The 20,025-nt window shown below is 36.7% G+C and overlaps 2 protein-coding genes and 1 pseudogene across 3 annotated transcripts; 2 read left to right on the top strand and 1 right to left on the bottom strand.

Moving 5' to 3' along the window:
• Positions 1 to 88: 88 nt before the first annotated feature.
• On the top strand, positions 89 to 11,023 carry LOC147501537 (B3 domain-containing protein Os01g0723500-like). The gene is made up of 7 exons (XM_086604332.1): positions 89 to 269; positions 1,741 to 2,280; positions 2,600 to 2,818; positions 3,640 to 3,828; positions 9,646 to 10,048; positions 10,169 to 10,299; positions 10,535 to 11,023. The coding sequence occupies exons 1-7, from the start codon at positions 201 to 203 to the stop codon at positions 10,784 to 10,786; spliced, it is 1,803 nt and encodes a 600-aa protein (XP_086460458.1). The 5' UTR covers positions 89 to 200; the 3' UTR covers positions 10,787 to 11,023.
• On the bottom strand, positions 1,518 to 7,693 carry LOC147501538 (pentatricopeptide repeat-containing protein At3g12770 pseudogene; annotated as a pseudogene). The gene is made up of 2 exons (XR_015221407.1): positions 4,822 to 7,693; positions 1,518 to 2,346 (listed from the first exon to the last, which is right to left on the bottom strand). The product of XR_015221407.1 is annotated as a pentatricopeptide repeat-containing protein At3g12770 pseudogene (transcript).
• A 668-nt stretch (positions 11,024 to 11,691) lies between the features above and the next one.
• On the top strand, positions 11,692 to 14,862 carry LOC147501536 (B3 domain-containing transcription factor VRN1-like). Its single transcript, XM_086606591.1, has 7 exons — positions 11,692 to 11,853; positions 11,979 to 12,139; positions 12,412 to 13,369; positions 13,435 to 13,592; positions 13,819 to 13,852; positions 14,102 to 14,235; positions 14,462 to 14,862. Exons 2-7 carry the CDS (start codon positions 12,023 to 12,025, stop codon positions 14,717 to 14,719), a joined length of 1,659 nt encoding a protein of 552 aa, XP_086462717.1. The 5' UTR covers positions 11,692 to 11,853; positions 11,979 to 12,022; the 3' UTR covers positions 14,720 to 14,862.
• Positions 14,863 to 20,025: the final 5,163 nt, after the last annotated feature.

Here is a 20,025-nt window from a genome sequence, read left to right as displayed (position 1 = left end):
TCAAGATCTCCTTGATGCATATGGATAACACGTGCCAAATGGAAACCTGAAATTGGCTGACACGTTGGATTTAAAAGGCTTGCACCAACTTTTAACTAACTAATAAACTGAAGAGTGGTCAAGTTATGTCTTGAACAGCATGTTGCTCCAGTAACACTAATAGAAAATTAGAAGCATGTGAGAGCCAGAGCAAGAAGATAATGAGTGAAGACATGAGGCCTCAGTTCTTCAAGATAATCCATCCTTCTCTCAATACTACTCGGCAACTGGTACTCACTCACCACATTCTCCACATTTTCCTCTGCTTGTACTTCTGCTTTCTCATCTGTGATCTAATGTTGTATCAGTTGTAGAGCAGAGTAATAAGTAATACACAATATATTATACATAAAAAAGGCATTTCCACTTCATTTACAACAGAATGTTCCTGGTATTTTCTCTGATATTCATGCATGCAAGACCATAGATTATTACTGAAAATGTGATCTAGCTCTGTGAGGGAGTTTTTAAGTTTGTAGTCTATGACATTGTGACCAATTTGGCATGAGACAGTGACCATGGTAATAGAATCTTGATCTGCTTCCTCATAATACATGCAATGTTCAAGCAGAGACTTAGTATTCTAGGTCTATTTGATGTTTTCTGTGTGATAGAATGTGCCAAAATTTTACCAGGAACTATTTGTCCAGTAAAATAAACTAGCCAGGTTTTCTCGTCAAAGCTGAATTACAGGTTAAATTGAAGTCACCATAAGATTTGATAAGGAATTGACAAAAAGATTTACCACTAGCATGTTCTGTTTTTCATCAGTGATGGGGAAACAGGGCAGAAAAAGTTTAGTTTATGAAAAATGAAATGGTACCAACAATTTGTGTGTACGTAACATACTCTGCCATTGTCTTTCTAGGACAATATCAACCATATTTTTCTAGTATGCCTGTAAATTTAGAGTTTGTGTGTTTGCTCGGAGCAATAACCGATCCACTAACATACCTTGTCAAGGTCTTTTTATCCAACTAGACCATCTATAAGCTCCATAAGTACCAACATTATTCTATAACTTCGAGTATGCACAAAAACATCTAAGGAACGATCATCCGGTCTTAAGGGATAAACTTTTGTTTGGTGGCAGACATTAGATGATTTTATGTTGTAATTCTTTGTGTGTGCACCCGAGTGGGCTATGTTCATGAGTTTCTCATGATTGTAAGCCTTAGAGCCTAGTATTGTTGTAGTGATGATTCTCCCTCTAATGATCATACTCTTAGGGAGGTATGTAACTCTTTGAAGTTTAATCAACAGGTAGGGGTCTGCCTCAACCCCATTTTTTTTTTTTTAAAGTACCAACATTATTCATCTTGTCTCGCTTTTCAGTTTGCCCATCCCTAGCGATATCCTGCCTCCATCTATGCTCATTTAGTTGGCAACTGTAAGACATTACACAACGTGACAAATTGACAATCCTAACACCAGTATTCAACATTTAGTAACAACAACTTTATCTAAAGGCACAAGTATGACATAAAACTACAGCAGATTAAGTGCATATATATTCAAACTCAAAACCTGGTAAAGAACGACAGATAAAATGTACAGTGACACACCAATTCTAGGCCTTCAAGCCTCTAGTCAGAAGTCATTTTACTGCATACCTTTTGTCATAAGCTTCTTAGCTTCATACTTCCACAGATGATTAAAAATAATTATCTTTTCACTTTCAATTTTATTTTTACTTTGTAGCGGATACCACCAGTATTTGTGATGCATATTTCGAAAGAAGATAGTAGAAGGGTTGTCTTGGAGGGTCCTAGTGGTAATCTTTGGGACGTCAAGTTAGGTAAAACGGAAGATGGAACATTTTTTCAGAATGGTTGGCAGGATTTCGTAAGAGATCATTCCTTAGGGGACTATGAATTTCTAGTTTTTAGGTATGATGGAAGTATGTGTTTCAATGTCCATATATTTGATAAGACTGGATGCGAGAAACTGGAAGGATTTCAAGAACATGCTATCTCAACTGGAACACCAAGGAAGCTTGTGGAGTCTTCCCATAAAGGACCGGGAAGATCACCAAATGAGCTTGTTAACCTTCCCGCTAAAAGACGAGGTAGACCACCAAGGGAGATTGTAGAGTCTTCGTGTAAACGACCGAGTAGACCACCAAAGAAGCTTGTTAACCTTTCCGGAAAAAAGCGAGGTAGACCGCCTAAACAGTTTGTTGCTTCCACTCATCAGTGCCAGTCGAAAGCTCCCCAGAAGACCCAGGTATGGATGACACTAGTACCTTGATTCCATGGATAGCTGTCATCTTCCTTGCTTTCATCTTCTTCTACACATCTGAGTTTACTGGAGTATCAGAGTACAATTACTTGTTAGCTCATGTACATTATTTACGGTTCATTTATAAATATGAGTATATATCATATATGATCATGCCAAACCCAAGAAGCAGATCATTATTCAGATCTCCAGAAAAAATGTTTGCGTGTTAATTCTAAAATCTGACTATTTTTCCTTTCAATGACTAAGAGAGTTATGGGTAAAATGTGCAAAAAAACATTCTGAAGAATGTTTGTAACCTAACCATGGTTTACATGAGTCAGGATTGGAAGAAGTTGCTCTTGAAAGTAACAAAAGAGAGGATACTGTCTCTTCTAGCTGCAAAAGGTGTTTACAGGTCAAAGGCAACTTGCTGAGCAGGGGGCTGCTAACTGAAGAAGAGGCAAACTTGTGGAAAAACACAATGTCTTTCACCTCCAATGTTCCTCATTTTATGAGATGTTTAAGTATTTCCACTGTGCGTACTTCACATGTCCTGGTAAGTTATTTGTCATTTTTCTTACTTCGTTTAAGTTATCTCAATTAGCAGTCCACTTAATTCACACCTAAGCTTGTGCCCAAAATAAATACATTAGAAAACAAAGTTCATTCTTAAATTTCTATACCTTCGAATTAACTTGGAGTGTTCAAAAAAGTCAGGGACTTGTATTGAAGTCCTTGCACTTTTCTATACCTTCGAATTAACTTGGAGTGTTCCAAAGTCAGGGACTTGTATTGAAGTCCTTGCACTAGAACGTGCTTTAATCCCGTGTTTGCAATATCTTTTACATCATCTTAATCCCGTGTTTACGTTATTTTACATTATCTTACAAAGTTACAACATGGTTTACATTATCTTACAATATGTAATAAGATAATCCCGTGTTTACATTATCTTACAATATGGCTTACATTATCTTATTTGATCGTCTTTGTTGTTCATGTTATGAATAAGGTATCCAGGATTTACTTTTGGTGCCCTTGCCATACCCATTTGCTTTTATCTAGAATACAAAAAGCTGAGCATCAAACGTTTTCTAAATTGTTCTCTTGGTTTTAAGAGTTAGATGAAGCCTGTCCATTGTTACAACCAACTTGTGTGTCTAGTGCAAATTTGGCATGGTAACAGTATTGATCCCGTGCTTATACTCTTGAGGATTCCAGCAAGAACATGTCAAAACGTGATTTAAGTGTTAATTCTTGTTTTAGTAGTTTTGTCACTGTTCTTCATATCATATTGTATTTGACAAACTGCACATCCTTGCACTCTCCACGCTGTTAGTACTTTTATTTCTTACTAACTGAATAACATTAATGCAGAAAATCCCAACTGACTTCGCTAAGGCTCATTTCCCCAAATGCAATACAGAGGTTGCCCTAGAGGAATGTGGAGGCAAAGCTTGTGCTGTGAATTTTATTTCTGGTAAGACGAATGCCTTTTGTGGAGGTTGGGCGGCTTTTGTACATGGAAACCAACTTGAACCAGGAGACATCTGCCTCTTTGAGCTCGTGGGTAAACTGAAAATGTGTGTCCATATCTTTCGGACATGTCAGACAAGTCAGGCTCATGAATCTTTCTGAATGTTCTGCTCAGATCGAGTGAATTATGTAACAAACTTCCTCTATTTGAAACTGGGGTTCTTGAAATTTTGCTACAATGCTACCTATCCTCTTTCAGCAAATATCTTGTATGTTCGTGAACGCTCTTAAAGTATGCTACCTATCCGCATTGTATCATGTTTGCATTGACCACGCCTCTAAATTATGTGAGTTCATTTTATAATTACACGTTGACGATCTTTTATTTTCACTTGTATCAACTTGACGTTTCACCAGTGTTATAGCTGACCACGAGAGAGAAGTATAGAAATAAGCCAGGCTTTCTCTCAAATGTACATGTTCGTGGGGCAGCTTATATAGTGTTTTGAACAACTTCTTAATTTATGCTTATTAACTTTTTAATTTACACTTACATATAACACTATATAAACTGTGCAAATACACTTGATGCTCAAGACACTATATAATATAATATGTCCGTAAACGGACGTCCGCATTTATAAAGGAGAAAGTGTCAAAGTGACAGCAGAGATCACCCAAGATGGTACTTTTGTTGGTAAGGACACTTGCACTTAACTTACACCTATGCCTTGCTCAAAAAAATACAAGATTGGGAAGTAAATATCTGGTTTTTGCAACACATGGCGTACTGAGGTGGTTTGCGTATCTTCTTGGTAGAAGAGTTGAAAAATAAGGCTTGGGGAGTATTTTCAACAAAATTTTACATCATTCTTGGACAATAAACTTGGCTCAAAGTCGAAAAAATGATGGCTGTGCTATCCAGACACGGAGCTCAAAAACTATGTGTCTAAGTTTAGGCAAAAATGGAGAAACAAATGGCAAGAATTAGAACAAGGAAAGCCATTCTTATATATGAATCTTAAAAGGGTATTCAGAGAGAAACACACAATCCAAAAAATAGAAACAAAAAAGCATACTTACAGAGTTTTAATGGATTGCTGAATCTTAGTAGAACAGTTTTAACGCTTTCTTTTACATACCACCAGCCATTCTCTATTTCTCTTAAAAGGGATTGCACTTTTCTGTTCTTCTGATGACCCTGACCACCCTGTCTTTCTATTTTCTTTGTTTGTCACAGGACTGCATTTTGTCTGAAGGACTGAGCAGTTAATTGCTAGGCCTTCTTTCCTTGTGCAGTTCAATGTAAAAATATAACTAACCCAAACATTCCACATTCGCTCTTAGTAGTGTTGAACAACATTCACCGTTGTTGTTCCTGTGTTATGTCACTTTCCTCCAAATGCTATTTGTCAAGCCCATCCACTGAACCAATTCAGAGTGTAAACAGTCGTCTCATCCAACACACTCACACAGTCGCACGCATAACCAGCTGAATCAATGAGGGAATTGTATAACTACATTGTTGCACCTCCCTTTATTGTTTCTATGGTAACTTAGCTAATTAAAGCACCAAGAACTTGGGAGATGAATCCAACATTAACTGCAAAGTGGCTTGGAGCGGTTGAGGAAAATTTAGTCCCTCTTGTCAAATAACATCTAAAAGACGAATACACTTCTGAGTGCTAACAGATTGGAAGATAACTTTACAAGCTGGAAAAGCCATTATGCACATATATGGTTACTATTCTTCCAGGAGAAAGAAATAAGAGAGTGCTCAAAGTCACCAATAATCACTGCAAGAGCAGACTCCATCCTTAAAAAGGTGGAAACGGTTAGCATCTTTTATGATTATTTCTCTGCCGACAGCCTTGGAAATAAACTTACTAGCCGTATGACAGTCACTACAGATACGAAGGTTCTTCATTATTCGAATGGTTGTTCCAGTTTGGGTCATCAGTAGCCCAAACGCAATTGCTAATTTCTCACTGTGGTGAAACAAGATATCTATCTTTGTATCATCGGGTACATCCTGAAAGACAGATTTAGTGTCAGGCACATAACCTACTGCTTCAATCTTTGTAATCAAGTTCTTCAAGGATTCCCTAATTTCAGCATAGTGGGGATGATCTTTATCTCCAGCCATAAATGTGTGGACTATCCCATCTATCTCAGTCGAACTTAAGCCAGGTGTCTTCTTTAACCCCTTTGATCTCAATGATACTCTGGTCATCTTCACACCATCCCAGTTACCCGCAGCAGCATACATGTTTGAAGCTAAGACATAGAACCCTGCATCATCTGGGTTCAACTCAAAAAGCTTATTAGATACCTCTACTCCCAACTCAATATTTCTATGAACTCTGCAAGCCCCAAGCAAAGCCCCATAAACTGGTGCATCTGGTTGCAGAGGCATCTTCTTAATTAATGAATAAGCATCATCTAACCTTCCAGCTCGACCCAGAAGATCAACCATGCAAGTATAATGTTGCAAATTAGGCACTATATGCCCCTCCTCAACCATATGATTGAACAAGGAGATACCTTCACCAACCATGCCGGCATGGCTACATGCACACAACACACATACCAAAGTAGCATCATCTGCATTTATTCCTGACCCCTTCATTAAAGAAAAGATACCAATTGCATCACCACCATACCCATGCATTCCATAACCAGAAATCATAGCATTCCAGCACACCACATCCCTTGCCTTTATTCCTTCAAAGACTCTTTTTGCACTCTCCAAGTTTCCACAATTTGCATACATGTCTATAAGGGAAGATCCAACGAAATTATTATCTCCAAAACCTGTTTTTATCGTTAAAGCATGAACACATTTGCCTTGTCGCAGAGCTCCTGACTTGCTGCAGCTTGAACACATGCCCATCAATGCAACATGATCCAGTCTTACATCCTTTAGACTCATCATCTGATTTAAGATTTCCATAGCCTTATTACCATACCCAGCATCGGAAAATCCCGATAACATCAACGTCCATGTGACTTCATCTTTGATCGGAATCTCATCCTTAAATATCCTATAAGCATCATCGATACACCTACATTTCACATACATATCAATCAAAGCAGTTTTCATAACCATATCACTCTCAAATCCACTTCTAACAATACAACTGTGAATCCCACCTCCTATTCTCAAACACCCGCAACTCGAACAAGCGACAAGCAAACTCATAACAGTAATAAAATCAGGTTTAAACCCATTTCTCAACATCATCTTATAAAGCCAAAGAGCATCTTCACCAAACCCATTGCTCGAATACCCCATAATAATCGCATTCCACGAAACCACATTCTTCTCAGACATTCCATCAAACACTTTCCGCGAATTACCCAAGAGTCCAAATTTTCCATACATATCCACCAAACCTGTCTCTACAAACACATTCAATTCAACCCCACATCTAATTACCCAACAATGCATTATTTTCCCAATTTGAACCAACCCCAAGTTCCCAAAAACCGGTAAAACACTCGCCACAGTAACTTCATTCGGCATAAACCCACCCATCTTCATTTTACAAAAAACTTCAAACCCTTTCTTAAATAAGTCATTTTTAACATACCCAGATATCAAAACCGTCCAAGAAACAATATTTTTATGTCTAATGCTCCAAAAAACTCGTTCTGATTCGTTTAAAAGCCCGAAAAAAGCATAACAGTTTATTAATTTGTTGGAAAGAAAGATGCTTTGAGATAAACCTGATGTTATTATGTGTGAGTGGATCTGTTTAAGAGGTTTTAAGTGTTTGATTCTTTGAAGAATTAAGGCGTAAGATTTTATATTGTTGATTTTTACATTTTGGCGGGAAGAGTAACGGCTAGTTACCGTTACTATTTTTAGGTTCATTCTAAATAATGTTCTGTTTTGAGTCTCGTCCTCATTTTTTTTTTTTTTTTTTTTGTATTGATGGAGTGGAAGTAAAGCGGTGATTTAAAATATCGGTAAAATATATGTCGAAGTTTTAAGATGTCGATATTTTGTGATGTTTACATTGATTTTGTTAGCATGAAGTCATGAACCCTACAATAATTTCCACTAGTCCTTAACTCAACTATATATACTTTGGTTAAGATAAGAAAATTGGTGCTGTAGTAATTAATTTGGGGAGTAGCCACATTCAACTGGTTGTCCGAAATAAACAAATTTTTGGTTTTGTAACATTATACAATGGGCCAATGGGGGCCAATACAAGAATTTATTGTCTTCCTTAAAATTTCAAAAAGATTTGCCTTGTTTTCATGAAAGTGATGAAACTAAAGAAAGTTAATGTGGGAAAGGCTGCTGGCCTGAAGTGCTCTGATAGTTTGGTTGGTTAATAATGAAACACCAGACTTTTTAAATGCTTCATTCACGAGCTTGTACTTCTTGTGTATGTGCACCAATGAGAGTTAAATCCATTTACAACTGTTGCTGCTTTTCTTTGACATTCGAATCATTGTTACATCCCAAGCAAGATCTTAGCACATAGAAGCAACAATGGCTGGAATGCCAAAGAAAAAAAGAAACAGTCCTGCTATGTTCTTCAAGGTTTTGTTTAATGATTTTGAAAAGAAACTGGTAAAATTTCTTTATCTACCTTTTTTTGTTTTCATTTTTTTTTATCGTTTGGAGAGTAAAATGCACATCTACAATGTCTATCAAACATCATTTTGTCTTTATATTTGCTTCAGTTCCTCTACTTCCATGTCGTATATATTTCCGTAGTGGTGTCTGTTTCAGAAACCTATTTTCTTTGTTTTGAGGTGCTTACTGCAAAGCCTGATGAAAGTAAAGTTCTTTACGTATGCTGATCAGAATGACTAGTTTTACGACTTCATTAGTTACTCACCCTCTTGTATTCTAAGATCATCTCTCCCTGTTGCTGACATTCCATCAAATGAAGCAGTTAGCCTCTACATATGGATCAAAGTTAGAGGAGATTTGGATGTTGAGCTAGACCTTGAAACATCGCTGATGAAATAAGAGAATAGAAACAGAATTAGGAGGCGATAATTCGACCAACAAACAAATTTTACAGTCCGATTTTCGCCTTATATGGCTTCTATTCATTAATACCTAATTAATGGTCCACTGCTCGCCTTCCTTTTAATATCTATGAACATCTAAGCTTGCTACATGATCTGCATCTTTATTTATTCTTATAACTAGTCTTTCCATGTACCCTGCTATATGTTCCTAATACCAGCAATAAGATTACAACAACCATGCGATGGAGCCTTTTCTACTTAAGTATTTTAGTAGCTCTGAGTGAATCAGATGTTACTATAACCTTTATGTGTTTACTCGACATGAACCTTGATGCCGCAGCAAAAGTCATGCTCCAGGGTATCTTGTCTCACACCTCTTACACAGTCGTCTTTCTTTAAACTCGTCTTATTGATATTGATGCCGCAGTAGTCAGGGCTTGTTGTAACTGTATTAGCCATAAATGACTTGGTGTTAATCTAAAAGAACAATTAGGAACTGAACAGCCTCAGGCTCAGTATCTGCAAAATCAGTTGCGCTTGAATGAAGAGAACTGCTAGATACACCAAAACTACTATTTTCTAAAGCATTTGCATAATTAGTTGTATTAGAACTAGAACTTATTGTAACACTGTCTGTCACTCGTAGTACAGAAAACTCTTATACATTATGCTCCATATGGCAATCTCTTCATTGTGAACTTTCACAGTCCAAAATAAGAGGAAGTCTCAATCTTTGAGCTTCCTGTACTGTGCAATATTTAATCTAAAGACCATATGATCGAACATCATTCCGCTAAGATTGCTACTGAAACAGGACGTTGGTAGCTATAACTTTGCTTGTTCTTAATAATTGAACGATTACTTCATAGTATTACTTGTTGCATTTTGTTTAAGGTCCATACCCTATAGCTAATTTGTCATTGTTTCCTACAAGCAACTTTGAATTCTTCTTTGCAGTGTTTACCAAAGTCTTTTGTGTCAACGAACTTGAATGGTGTTGCGCCCAAAAAGTTCACTCTTAGAAGCTCATCTGGAATATTATGGAATATATCCGTCGAGAAAGTGGGTGATGACTTTGTTTTGTGCCATGAATGGGAGACCTTTGTGAAGTATCATGTTTTAGAGTCTGAAGAAATAATTGTTTTCAGCTACAATGGTAATGGCGAATTGAATTTTAAGATATTTGGTAAAGACAGGTGCCGAAGGGACACACAAGATCCACAACACTTGCCATTTTCAAGCCCTTATCTAGCTGACGATGATTCAGATGATGATTCAGATTATTCATATTGTACTAAGCAAGACCGTCCTTGTAAGTATGCCAAAATCAGTCTCTGATCATTTGTTTATGTTAAATATCATTGTTACTGTCAATAAACATGTTTTACTTCGACTTTGATCATACTTGTAACTGATAGTGGTTGCATTATAGCTCATATGTTGAGTAGGGTTTTGGAAACCCAGGAAAGAAAGAGAAAAGTTTTAGAGAAAACTGGATTCACTTCTGATAATCCCTTCTGCATTGTTACTATGCAACCGACTTATGTGCTTGGCACTTTTATGGTGAGCTTTGAACTCTAAAAACTAAATAAACTTTCATGATATTATATTGCTCTCCATATTAGTTTTGCAACATTTAGTTGCCTAAGTAGTGTTAGCCCAATCAAACATATGTGAGTTCAATTGAAGATACACAAAAATAACGTATCTTTCTAGTGAATTCGAATATAATGCTAACTTAGATTTTAAGTTCTCAATTACATAGACACTAGTGACATACTATATGGTTTATATGCAGACTCTACCAAATGCTTTTGCAAAGAACTATTTTAAGCATGCTCCTACTGAGGCCATTCTTCGAGTCCCAAACGGTGGGGCGTGGCTTGTTGGTTATGCTGTTGGAAAGCAACATGTGCTACGTGGTGGTTGGAGGGCTTTTGTGTTAGAGAATCAGTTGAAAATATATGATGTCTGCATCTTTGAGCTTCTTGACAAGAAAACCACCGAATTCAAAGTTCACATCGTGCGAGGCCCTCGTCTTGCTGCTTAAATAGGGTGTTGGATGGAATATCGAACTGTTTCCCTTTTGGTTGTAGTTGTTTTAGGTTGCAGTTGTTTTAGAGAACTTGACTTAGACATATGTTATTAGCGTAGTAAATTTGGATCATATTATCCTTTGATTAATGTCTTTTTTGAGTAATAAGTGCTCTATAAATTGAGGATGAGCATGAAGAGAGTGCAAATGTGCTAAAATTAATACAGTCTCTTTAGACTAGCTACACCTAGTTTTTTTATCAGAAATCCATATGAAACTACATACAAATCGGATCTTGATTCTTGAACCAGTCGACTTGCATGGAATGAAGTTGGAAGAGTTTGTGAAACGGACCCTTATTGAAATGGTAATTCCACTAGTATAGAGTTGTCTCCAATTTTATCCTGAAATACAGATTGCTATTAGGTCTCTTGAAAGGTACATTATATTTTAAACATCAATACTGCAACAGTGTACGTGTACCATAATTCTCACAACTCTTGATATGAACACTATTTTTTTGGTAAAAAACAGTTAATTTGAGGAGAACTCCACCGATTTTCCAAAGTAGCAACACACACCTAAGATGGTTCTGTGACATAGTGCGGTGGATTAACAAAACTTTAGCAACTATAGGTTATAAAAATTGTCTGATTCTTAATGTGTCCTCCATCAAGATATATTTATAACCTAGTCATGTTTGTACATCAAGACTCAAGAGCAACTCTTTAAATTCCTCAATTAGATTTTGCCATTTTGGTCATTTGGGTTTAAAGTCAAAGTGTGGTTCAATATTGGTGTGGCCGTGTGGTGAACAGTGCCCTGGTGGCATCATTGTGGTGCTGATGTGTGTAGCAGTGTCCAATGTCTAACACTCGACTGTAGTGGGTTGGGTGCAAAATCCAAATGCATCACGCGTATCCAAATTTTGAAGGCACGGTACTTAGAAAAGTTTGAAACCAGACTGTATTTCCAGAGAGAGAGAGAGAGATATGTGATTGATTGGTTGGTGATCTGTACCATGCAACGCATGCTTCTTCCTCGAGCCACCCTATGTATGCATCATATCAATTACAAGAAGAGTAAGATTCTATCCATTGCATGTTCCAACTTCAATTCCAACGTCCAACTTTTTTTAATTACTAGTCTACATCTTCATTGCTACTCTCATTTTCCATCTGCTCTGTTATTTTCCCCTCCCCTGTAGTGTGGAGTTTGGACTAACAACAAAACAAAACCAACGCTGTAAAAATGCAGAAACCAAAGAGAAGAGAAGAAAAAGAAGAATGCTACCAGAGAAGGAAGGAGGAGAAGGGATCACATTTCTTCAAGATAATTCATTCTACCTGTACTGAAGATGGGCGCCTGGTAACGAATAATCTTTTTTTTTTATTGCTTGGTAAGTTGGAATATATTAAAACTTTAACAGAAATACAAAAGGATTTTGTATAGGGTGGACAAACATGTTGTCCCCCTATTTCATGCTCTACAAATCATGCTTGTAATCCTTTCCTTATCTCCTCCATTTATGGTTTCATTCGTACTAGGCATGTTCTGTTGTGGTGTTGTTACGGTTTGTTAAAGAATCCTACTTCTTGAGCTAATTTGAAATAATTAAGTTAATTCTAATATCATCACAGGCGATCCCTCAGAAGTTTACAAGGAACTTTGGGAAGGAACTGTCCAGTACTGTAGTCCTCAAGGTTCCCAGTGGTAAAGAATGGAATGTACAATTAAAGGAAGATGAAGGTCTAGTTTGGTTTCAAAAAGGTTGGGATGCTTTTGTAGAGTATCACTCTATATGTGTTGGGCATTTATTGGTATTTAGATATGAAGGAAAATCACTATTTAGTGTTGTTATATGTGATATGAGTGCCTCTGAGATAGAGTATCCCTGTGATAGCGATGATTTGGAGGAGCCCGATTTTGAAACAGGATCTGAGACATCCTCAGAACTAGAAAACCAAGAAGACGATTCTGTGGAAATCTTGGATAATGGCAATGAGGAGAACAGGCCTCAATGGGAAAGAAGTAATGCTCACATTGTGGTTGATAAGATTTCTCAAGTTGTTTTGCCAAATTTTTATTGTCGAGGTAATGGGGAGCCTACAATGGGTCCGTTGCGATCCTTTAGATCCAGGTGGGTAGACAACAAAAACATGCTTTTGACGAAGAATATGGACAGTGAACAAGACTTTGTTCCTTGTGCTTATGATATGCAAAGGCCAACGGAGTTTGTTGCTGATAGAGAAACAACTAACATCAAACAACAAGATTGTGAATTATTTGGTTCTATTTTTAAAAGGGTTGCTGAGGGGGGTGAAGTTGGTTGTATTTATCTGAACAATAATGAACTAACCTCGCCTGCCCCACCTAAATATACATTCCGCAGGCCCAGCTGTGATGACCCATACCACCTGAAGAATGTGGAAGGTCCACAAGAATCATATTCATCTTTTGTTTATAGTGGTGTTCCGTCCAATGGGGGCAATATTGCGCACTCTAAGACAGTTGGAGTGGATGCGAATTGTAGTACCAAACAAGAAGTTAGAATTAGTGATTCTTCAATCGTTTGCATGAAGCGACAAGGTGAAAATGGTAATTCCTAAATCATAATTTTTTGTAATGCTCTATTCACATATATGATGTGTTATCACTAGCAGCTGTTCTATGCTGCATTCGTGCAGTGTCTGGCCCTAGAAGACTGGTCTCATTGCGGGAGAAAGAAAGAGGCATTATACCAGCCAGAGCATTTACACCCGAAAATCCCTTGTCCACTGTTACTATGGGACGCTCATATGTGCAGGGGACTTGTATTCTGGTTAGATCTTAAAAACTACAATTTATGTTGGAGCTTTGCTATATGTTCTAGACTTCTAGTTAGTTGCAGCAGTTACACTTGAGCTCACTCATAAATATGATTTTATTTTTTCTTCTTTTACATCTATGTTGATTTTAATTTTTAAGGCTCGCTCCATTTAAGCTATGCGCTATTGCTTTTGATCTATTAATCAGTACTATGTATTTCTTTCTTCTTATTTGCACAGTATCTACCAAACATTCTTGCGAAGACTTGTGCTGGTAAGCATGTTGTTTCATTTTTGTTCATTTCATGAACTGTGGCTAGTCTCAGACTCTTGGTTACAAATTTCTGTGATATATTATAGGGTTAACTAGTATTACCCCCTACTAGATGAGCAAATTAGGATTTCTCCTAACTAGATGGAGAAATTAGGGTCTCCCCTAAGTACACACAAAAACTATATTATATATCTGTAAACGAATGAAATTTACCATGCTTGTAACTAAATGTTGGATCGTGTGTTACAGTATCTGTGACAGGTAGGTTTCTTGAAGCCCAGGAAAAAACGAGAGCCATCATAGCAAGAACCGGATTTTCTTCTGATAACCCCTTCTGCGTAGTTACTATGCGACCCACTTACGTCAGTGGTAATTTTTCTCTGGTGAGCTCTGAACTTCAAAACTAGACAAATATCATTGGCCATGTTGTTCAATGTAGTACTGTTTTTGTCATTTAGACCCCCGGTAGTCAAACTAGCTCGATTTATGAAACAAATGTGAGATCTTTTATTAGAGGCACAGAATTATTCACGTTTTTCTGAAAAAAATCAAGTCTCCTCAATTATGAGTTGAGTAATATAAGAAAATAATGACTTTTAAACTGCACAGAATCTCCCAACTGCCTTTGCCAAGAAATATCTCAAGGAATCTCAAGGTATCATTTTACGAATTTCAAATGGTGGTATGTGGTATACTCGGCGTCAGGGTGAAGAGTCTCGTAAGCTAGGGAATGGTTGGAGGGCATTTGTTTTGGATAATCAGCTGAAAGAAGATGACGTCTGCATCTTTGAACTTGTTGACAGGAAACATCTGGAGCTGAAAGTTCTCATGTTTCGGGAGCTTCAACATGTACTAATGAGTAGTTGATAATATGCCCCAAGTCTTGGTGAATGCATTTCCAAGCTGTCTCTTCTTTTCGATGCCCTGTTCCCTCCTAAGTACACTTGCTATTTTGGACATAATTAAGTTCATGTATCACCATTCGATTATATTACTTTTTTGTTTGCTAATTTTGGGTGCTATGGTACTTGAGCGTTTGATTATCACATTGGCTCTGTTTGGAGACTGTATGTCTGGTCCTTTTCCAGACTCAGACCACGAGACAGTTTTTCAACACTCATTAGTGTGCGAGTTCACTTCACGTGCTACGCACCTGTAAGGCTGTAAGCCTGTAGGTCTGTAACACACACCTAACTCATAGACCGACTCTCCACTCACAAAACAACAAAAGAAAATCTTTTGTTTTCTGTTACAGTTATCCTCTAACTACCTGAAAAATATTTCAATTGTTTTTGCAAGGCAAATATTAAAATTTAGGATCTTTTTGTAGTACGTCACACTATATTAGTGCATTTTTGAGTTTAGTCACACTCCGTTAACAAGTTTGTCTTAAACCGTTAGTTAACGTATTTGACTAGATTTGACCGGATGTTGACCGTATATATATATATATATATATATATATATATATATATATATATATATATATATATATACGGTCTATATATATATATCTGGTTTGATATATATATATATATATATATATATATATATATATATATATATATATATATATATGGGGTATTGGCTACCTTAACAGCTCCAATTGACAAACTTATCTTTGACATTTCGTCCGTCCGTTTGATCACAACCCATCCAACGCCCAAGAACTATTCTTATCAAACAAAGAATTGAGGGTGGGTATAATGGTCATTTTGATTTTCTATTCATAAAAAAAAACAAAAAACCCAACAAAACACTCTGAGACTTCTTCTTCCTCTCTCTTCCTCACTCACTCTCTACAGATAAACTCACGCCGGTTTCTTCTTCACAAAAGATCACCCGACTATTCAATTGGAGCCCATTATCTTTCTTTTTCACAAAAAATCACTATACTATTTTTTTGGAATTAGCCATTTCTGTAAACCAAGGTAAGTTAATCTTATTTTATCGTTCTTTTGGTTTTTCCAATTTGTAAGAAGTTAATATTCTTTGCTTTGATATTGTCCTTTTGAACTTAAGTGCTTTCTTTTCGAATTAGAATTCTTAGTTGTTTGTTCTCGAAGAATTGCTCTATAGTCCTCTTTTATACCATAATCATTTTTTGCTAATTAGAATAGACGTTAAAATTGTCAATTTAATATATGGGAGTCATTAATATCTATTTTGCGTCATTTGATATTTTCTCTGTTTCTTTTTTTGCTAGAAATGGAAGAAAATGTTAGAGCTTTTGTTGGCACTTCTTCTTGTAATCTTGATTCTCAAAGTAATGGCGTTAATAAATTAGTTGCTCCACACTTAGGTATGAAATTTAATAGTGTTGATGAAGCAAAGACTTACTGAGAGAGTTTGGTAAACGGGGAGGGATTTGAGATTCGTGTTAGGACTACGGATAAAAACAAGCGGGTGTGGAATTGCCTTCTAGTTGTCTATTGGTTTGCTCACGCCGAGGGGTCCATAACAAGAAAGAAGAAATTGAAGGTGTAGCTTCGAGAAGTACTTCGACTATTAGATGTGGTTGCCAAGCTAGAATGCGAAGTTACAAAAAGAAAACTTGAAGATATATATGATGTGAGTTTGGCTGAAAATCGCCATAGCCATGGTTTAGATCACTCCATCAAAGAGACAATATATGAAAGGTAACAAAAATATGCCCGTTTCGCAAAGAGTTTTGTGAGGTTTTTCATGACAACGGTATACCCGTAGGGAAAGTGGCGACGCGTTTTCCATGGGGATGAGATTGGGTTTAGGAGAAAGCATTGTTGGAACCACCATTATGGTTTGACGAGAAAAATGCCTAAAGATAATGATGCAACGGCCGTGCTTCACTATTTTAGGCGAAGAGTCTTGAAAATCCTCAGTTCTACTATGCCGTTCAATTAGATACAAAAGGTGTAGTAGTAAATTTCTTTTGGGTTGATGGAAGGTCCCGTGTCCAATATGAGTACTTTGGGGATGTCGTATCTTTTGATACAACATATAGAACTAATGTTTTACGGTATGCCGTTTGCCCCTTTTATCGAGTCAACCACCACATGCAGTCCATTCGGTTTGGTTGTGCCCCGCTACTTGATGAGACGAAGAGACATTTGTGTGGTTGTTTCGGACATGGCTTGCAGCTATGGGTGGTAGATCCACCAACTTCAATACTTATCGACCAAGATTTAGCGATATCCGCAGCAGGTTAGAAGAGTTTTTCCCTACTATTCGACATCGATTTTGTCTTTGGCACATTATGCAGAAATTTTCGAGAAGTTGTCATTTGTTTACCATAGGCTCGATGCTTTGTGTTGAGCTTACATATATTATTTGGAAGTCATATAGGATTGTTGATTTTGAAAGCAGGTGGTCCTGACTCATTGTTGAAGTATAACTTGTTGAAAATACTTGGTTGATGTAAATATATAAAAACCGTGCGTCTTGGGTTCCGGCTTATCACAATGACATTTTTTTTTTTGGTATGCATACGGTAGGCGAAGTGAATCAATGAATTCTCATTATGATCAATTCGTTAGTTAAACGACTACACTTATGGAATTTGTCCATGGTAACGAGAGGTCTTTGGAATCGATAGCCAGGAATGAAAGAGAATCTGATTACCGTACCGAACATACTTCTCGCATTGTGGCTAAGGATGCTTTCCTCCTCAAGCATGCAGGTAAAGTTTATACCATTAGTGCTTTCAATAAATTCAAGAAACATTTAGAAAAGGCTAAGATGAAGTATAGAATTGTGGGAGAAGAGATAGACATACATGGAACAGAATTTATACGGTGAAGACAAGAGACATTAAGCAAACTTCAATTTGGAAAGTGACTTTTAATAGAGGAACTTTGGAGGGTGATTTGTGAATGTAAGAATTTTCAGTTGAAGGATTACTTTGTGCTCACATTTTTAAAGCTTTTTCAGCGTTATGACATCGAAGAGATTCCGGATCATTTTATTTTGAAACGGTGGGCCTAAAAAGGCAAACACATACTGAGCGGTGTTTGATGGTGGACTAGTGGCGGTCATGAAGACCATGAGCCATTAAGAGTTGCCCATTGTATCAAGGTTGCTACTCAATTGGCTTATGATGCATCAACTAGTGTTGAGACATATGCATATTTTATTCAGAAGATGAGTGAAATGTCTATTGGAGTTCGAGCTTAAGGAAACTATCAACAAAACGGATGCAATGAATAATGAAGCACCTCGGTTGAAGAGCCTATAGTTGATACCTCACAGGGTAATTTATTTAGTTTGTTTTTTATCTTTGCAATGATAAAAATCTTATTTGATTTTAACTCTTAAATCTTCTTTTCAGCTCTTGGTTTTAAATCCCAACATTTTCAAAGCGAAGGGGAGGAAGAAGAAAACGGAGAGAATGAAAGGCCCCGGGGAGGAAGCCTTAGAGAATCGGGGAAGAATGTGTAAATCTTGTAATAAGATTGCTAAGCACGACTCCAGAAATTGTCCGAAAAATTAAAAAACAAGAGTGTGGAATGACATGCTTGTTGAGTGTGGAAGGACCGTTGGTTATGTTCTTGCCTTGTTTTTTTGGGTGTTTTTTTTCTAATTGTAAGAATTATAAAAATATCCAATTTTTGGGAGCTTACACCAATGATTCGGTTTTTTTTATGTCGGATAATTGATACTAGAAAAATGGCATGAGGGCGGTGATCCTAGGTTGTAGAAATCATTGGTGTAAGCTCCCAAAAAATTGGATAGTTTTATAATTCTTACAATTAGAAAAAAAACACCAATGATTTCTAATTAGCAATTCAAACAATTCAAACAATTCAAAAAATTGACATCATTCGTGTTCGTGGTGGCACTTCGTTCCAATTTTTTGAATTGTTTGAATTTTAAATTGACTATCCAGTTTTTTGGGAGCTTACAGTGTGGAAGGACCGTCATTTTAAACATGCCTCCACGAACACGAGGAGGATTAAGCACCCAAACCCGAAAAAGAAAATGTAACGAAGTGCCACCAATTCCCATTGTTTATGAACCCAATGAAGAAATCGCAAAATCAACAATGAACACTTAATGTTCATACTCTTGTTGGACTATGAACATTCAGTGTTCATACTCCTAGTGGACTATGAACATTGAATGTTCATACTCTTTGTTAGACTATGAACATTCAATGTTCATAGTTGATCTATCTGATTTTGCCAATGATGTCAATGAAGTTGGCATATGATGTGTATGTCAATGAAGTTGACATACGTCAATGAACTGGAAAAGCGGGTAACAAAGTTAGAAAGACATGGACGTGCCCATATTTGATTGGAAATGTCAAAATAAGCATAACTCCAAGGTAAATTAAACCCATCTCCAAATTGAAGAATTATACACAAATCAATACCCAACTATGAAATTTTATGCAGAGATGGCTTTTGTTAGGAGGAAGAAGAATGGGGTCGTGGATTTTTTGTGGATCTATTTTTTTTTTTTGTGAATAGAAAGTCAAATGACCATTGTACCCTCTCTTATTTGGGGTATGAACAATCACTGTTCATACCCCAATATGAGCTATGAACACTCATTGTTCATATGAACATTCATTGTTCATACATATTTGGGGTATGAACAATCAATGTTCATACCTCACTATATAAAATTTGTGTACAACACTATATAACGAGAAAGTTTATATATCGACAATGTATAAGCTGTGCGTGTGGAAGACTGCCAAAATGGTTAGATCTAATCTCGACCACCGATCTAAAATAAATGAGATGATCTAATCTCAACCCGTTTACCAAAACAAAAATAAAGATGATATTATTATCGGAAAAATCACTCCTCTCCTTTCGCAAAACAAGGGGTATCTCAAATTAACCATTCTTTGTTCATACCACAGTCATGAGCTATGAACATTTTTTGTTCATATCACAATTGAACTATGAGCGGTGAGTGTTCATAGTCTATCTTTATGCATTATTATAAACAATCAATGTTCATAGTCATGAGCTATGAATATTCTTTGTGCATACTACAATTGGACTATGAACAATGATTGTTCATAGTGCGTATAATATGGACTATGAACACTCATTGTTCATAGCTATGTTCATAGTTCATAGCTATGGACAATGAGTGTTCATAGCTATCGAACTATGAACAATCATCATTCATAGTCAATTGTGATATGAACAAAGAATGTTTATAGCCCATAATATGAT

Source organism: Coptis chinensis, chromosome 4 (genome assembly GCF_015680905.1).
Source record: "Coptis chinensis isolate HL-2020 chromosome 4, ASM1568090v1, whole genome shotgun sequence".
NCBI classification, from domain to species: Eukaryota; Viridiplantae; Streptophyta; class Magnoliopsida; order Ranunculales; family Ranunculaceae; genus Coptis; species Coptis chinensis.
The sequence above is the reverse complement of the archived record's forward strand: the minus strand, read 5'-3'. Positions and strand labels throughout refer to the sequence as shown.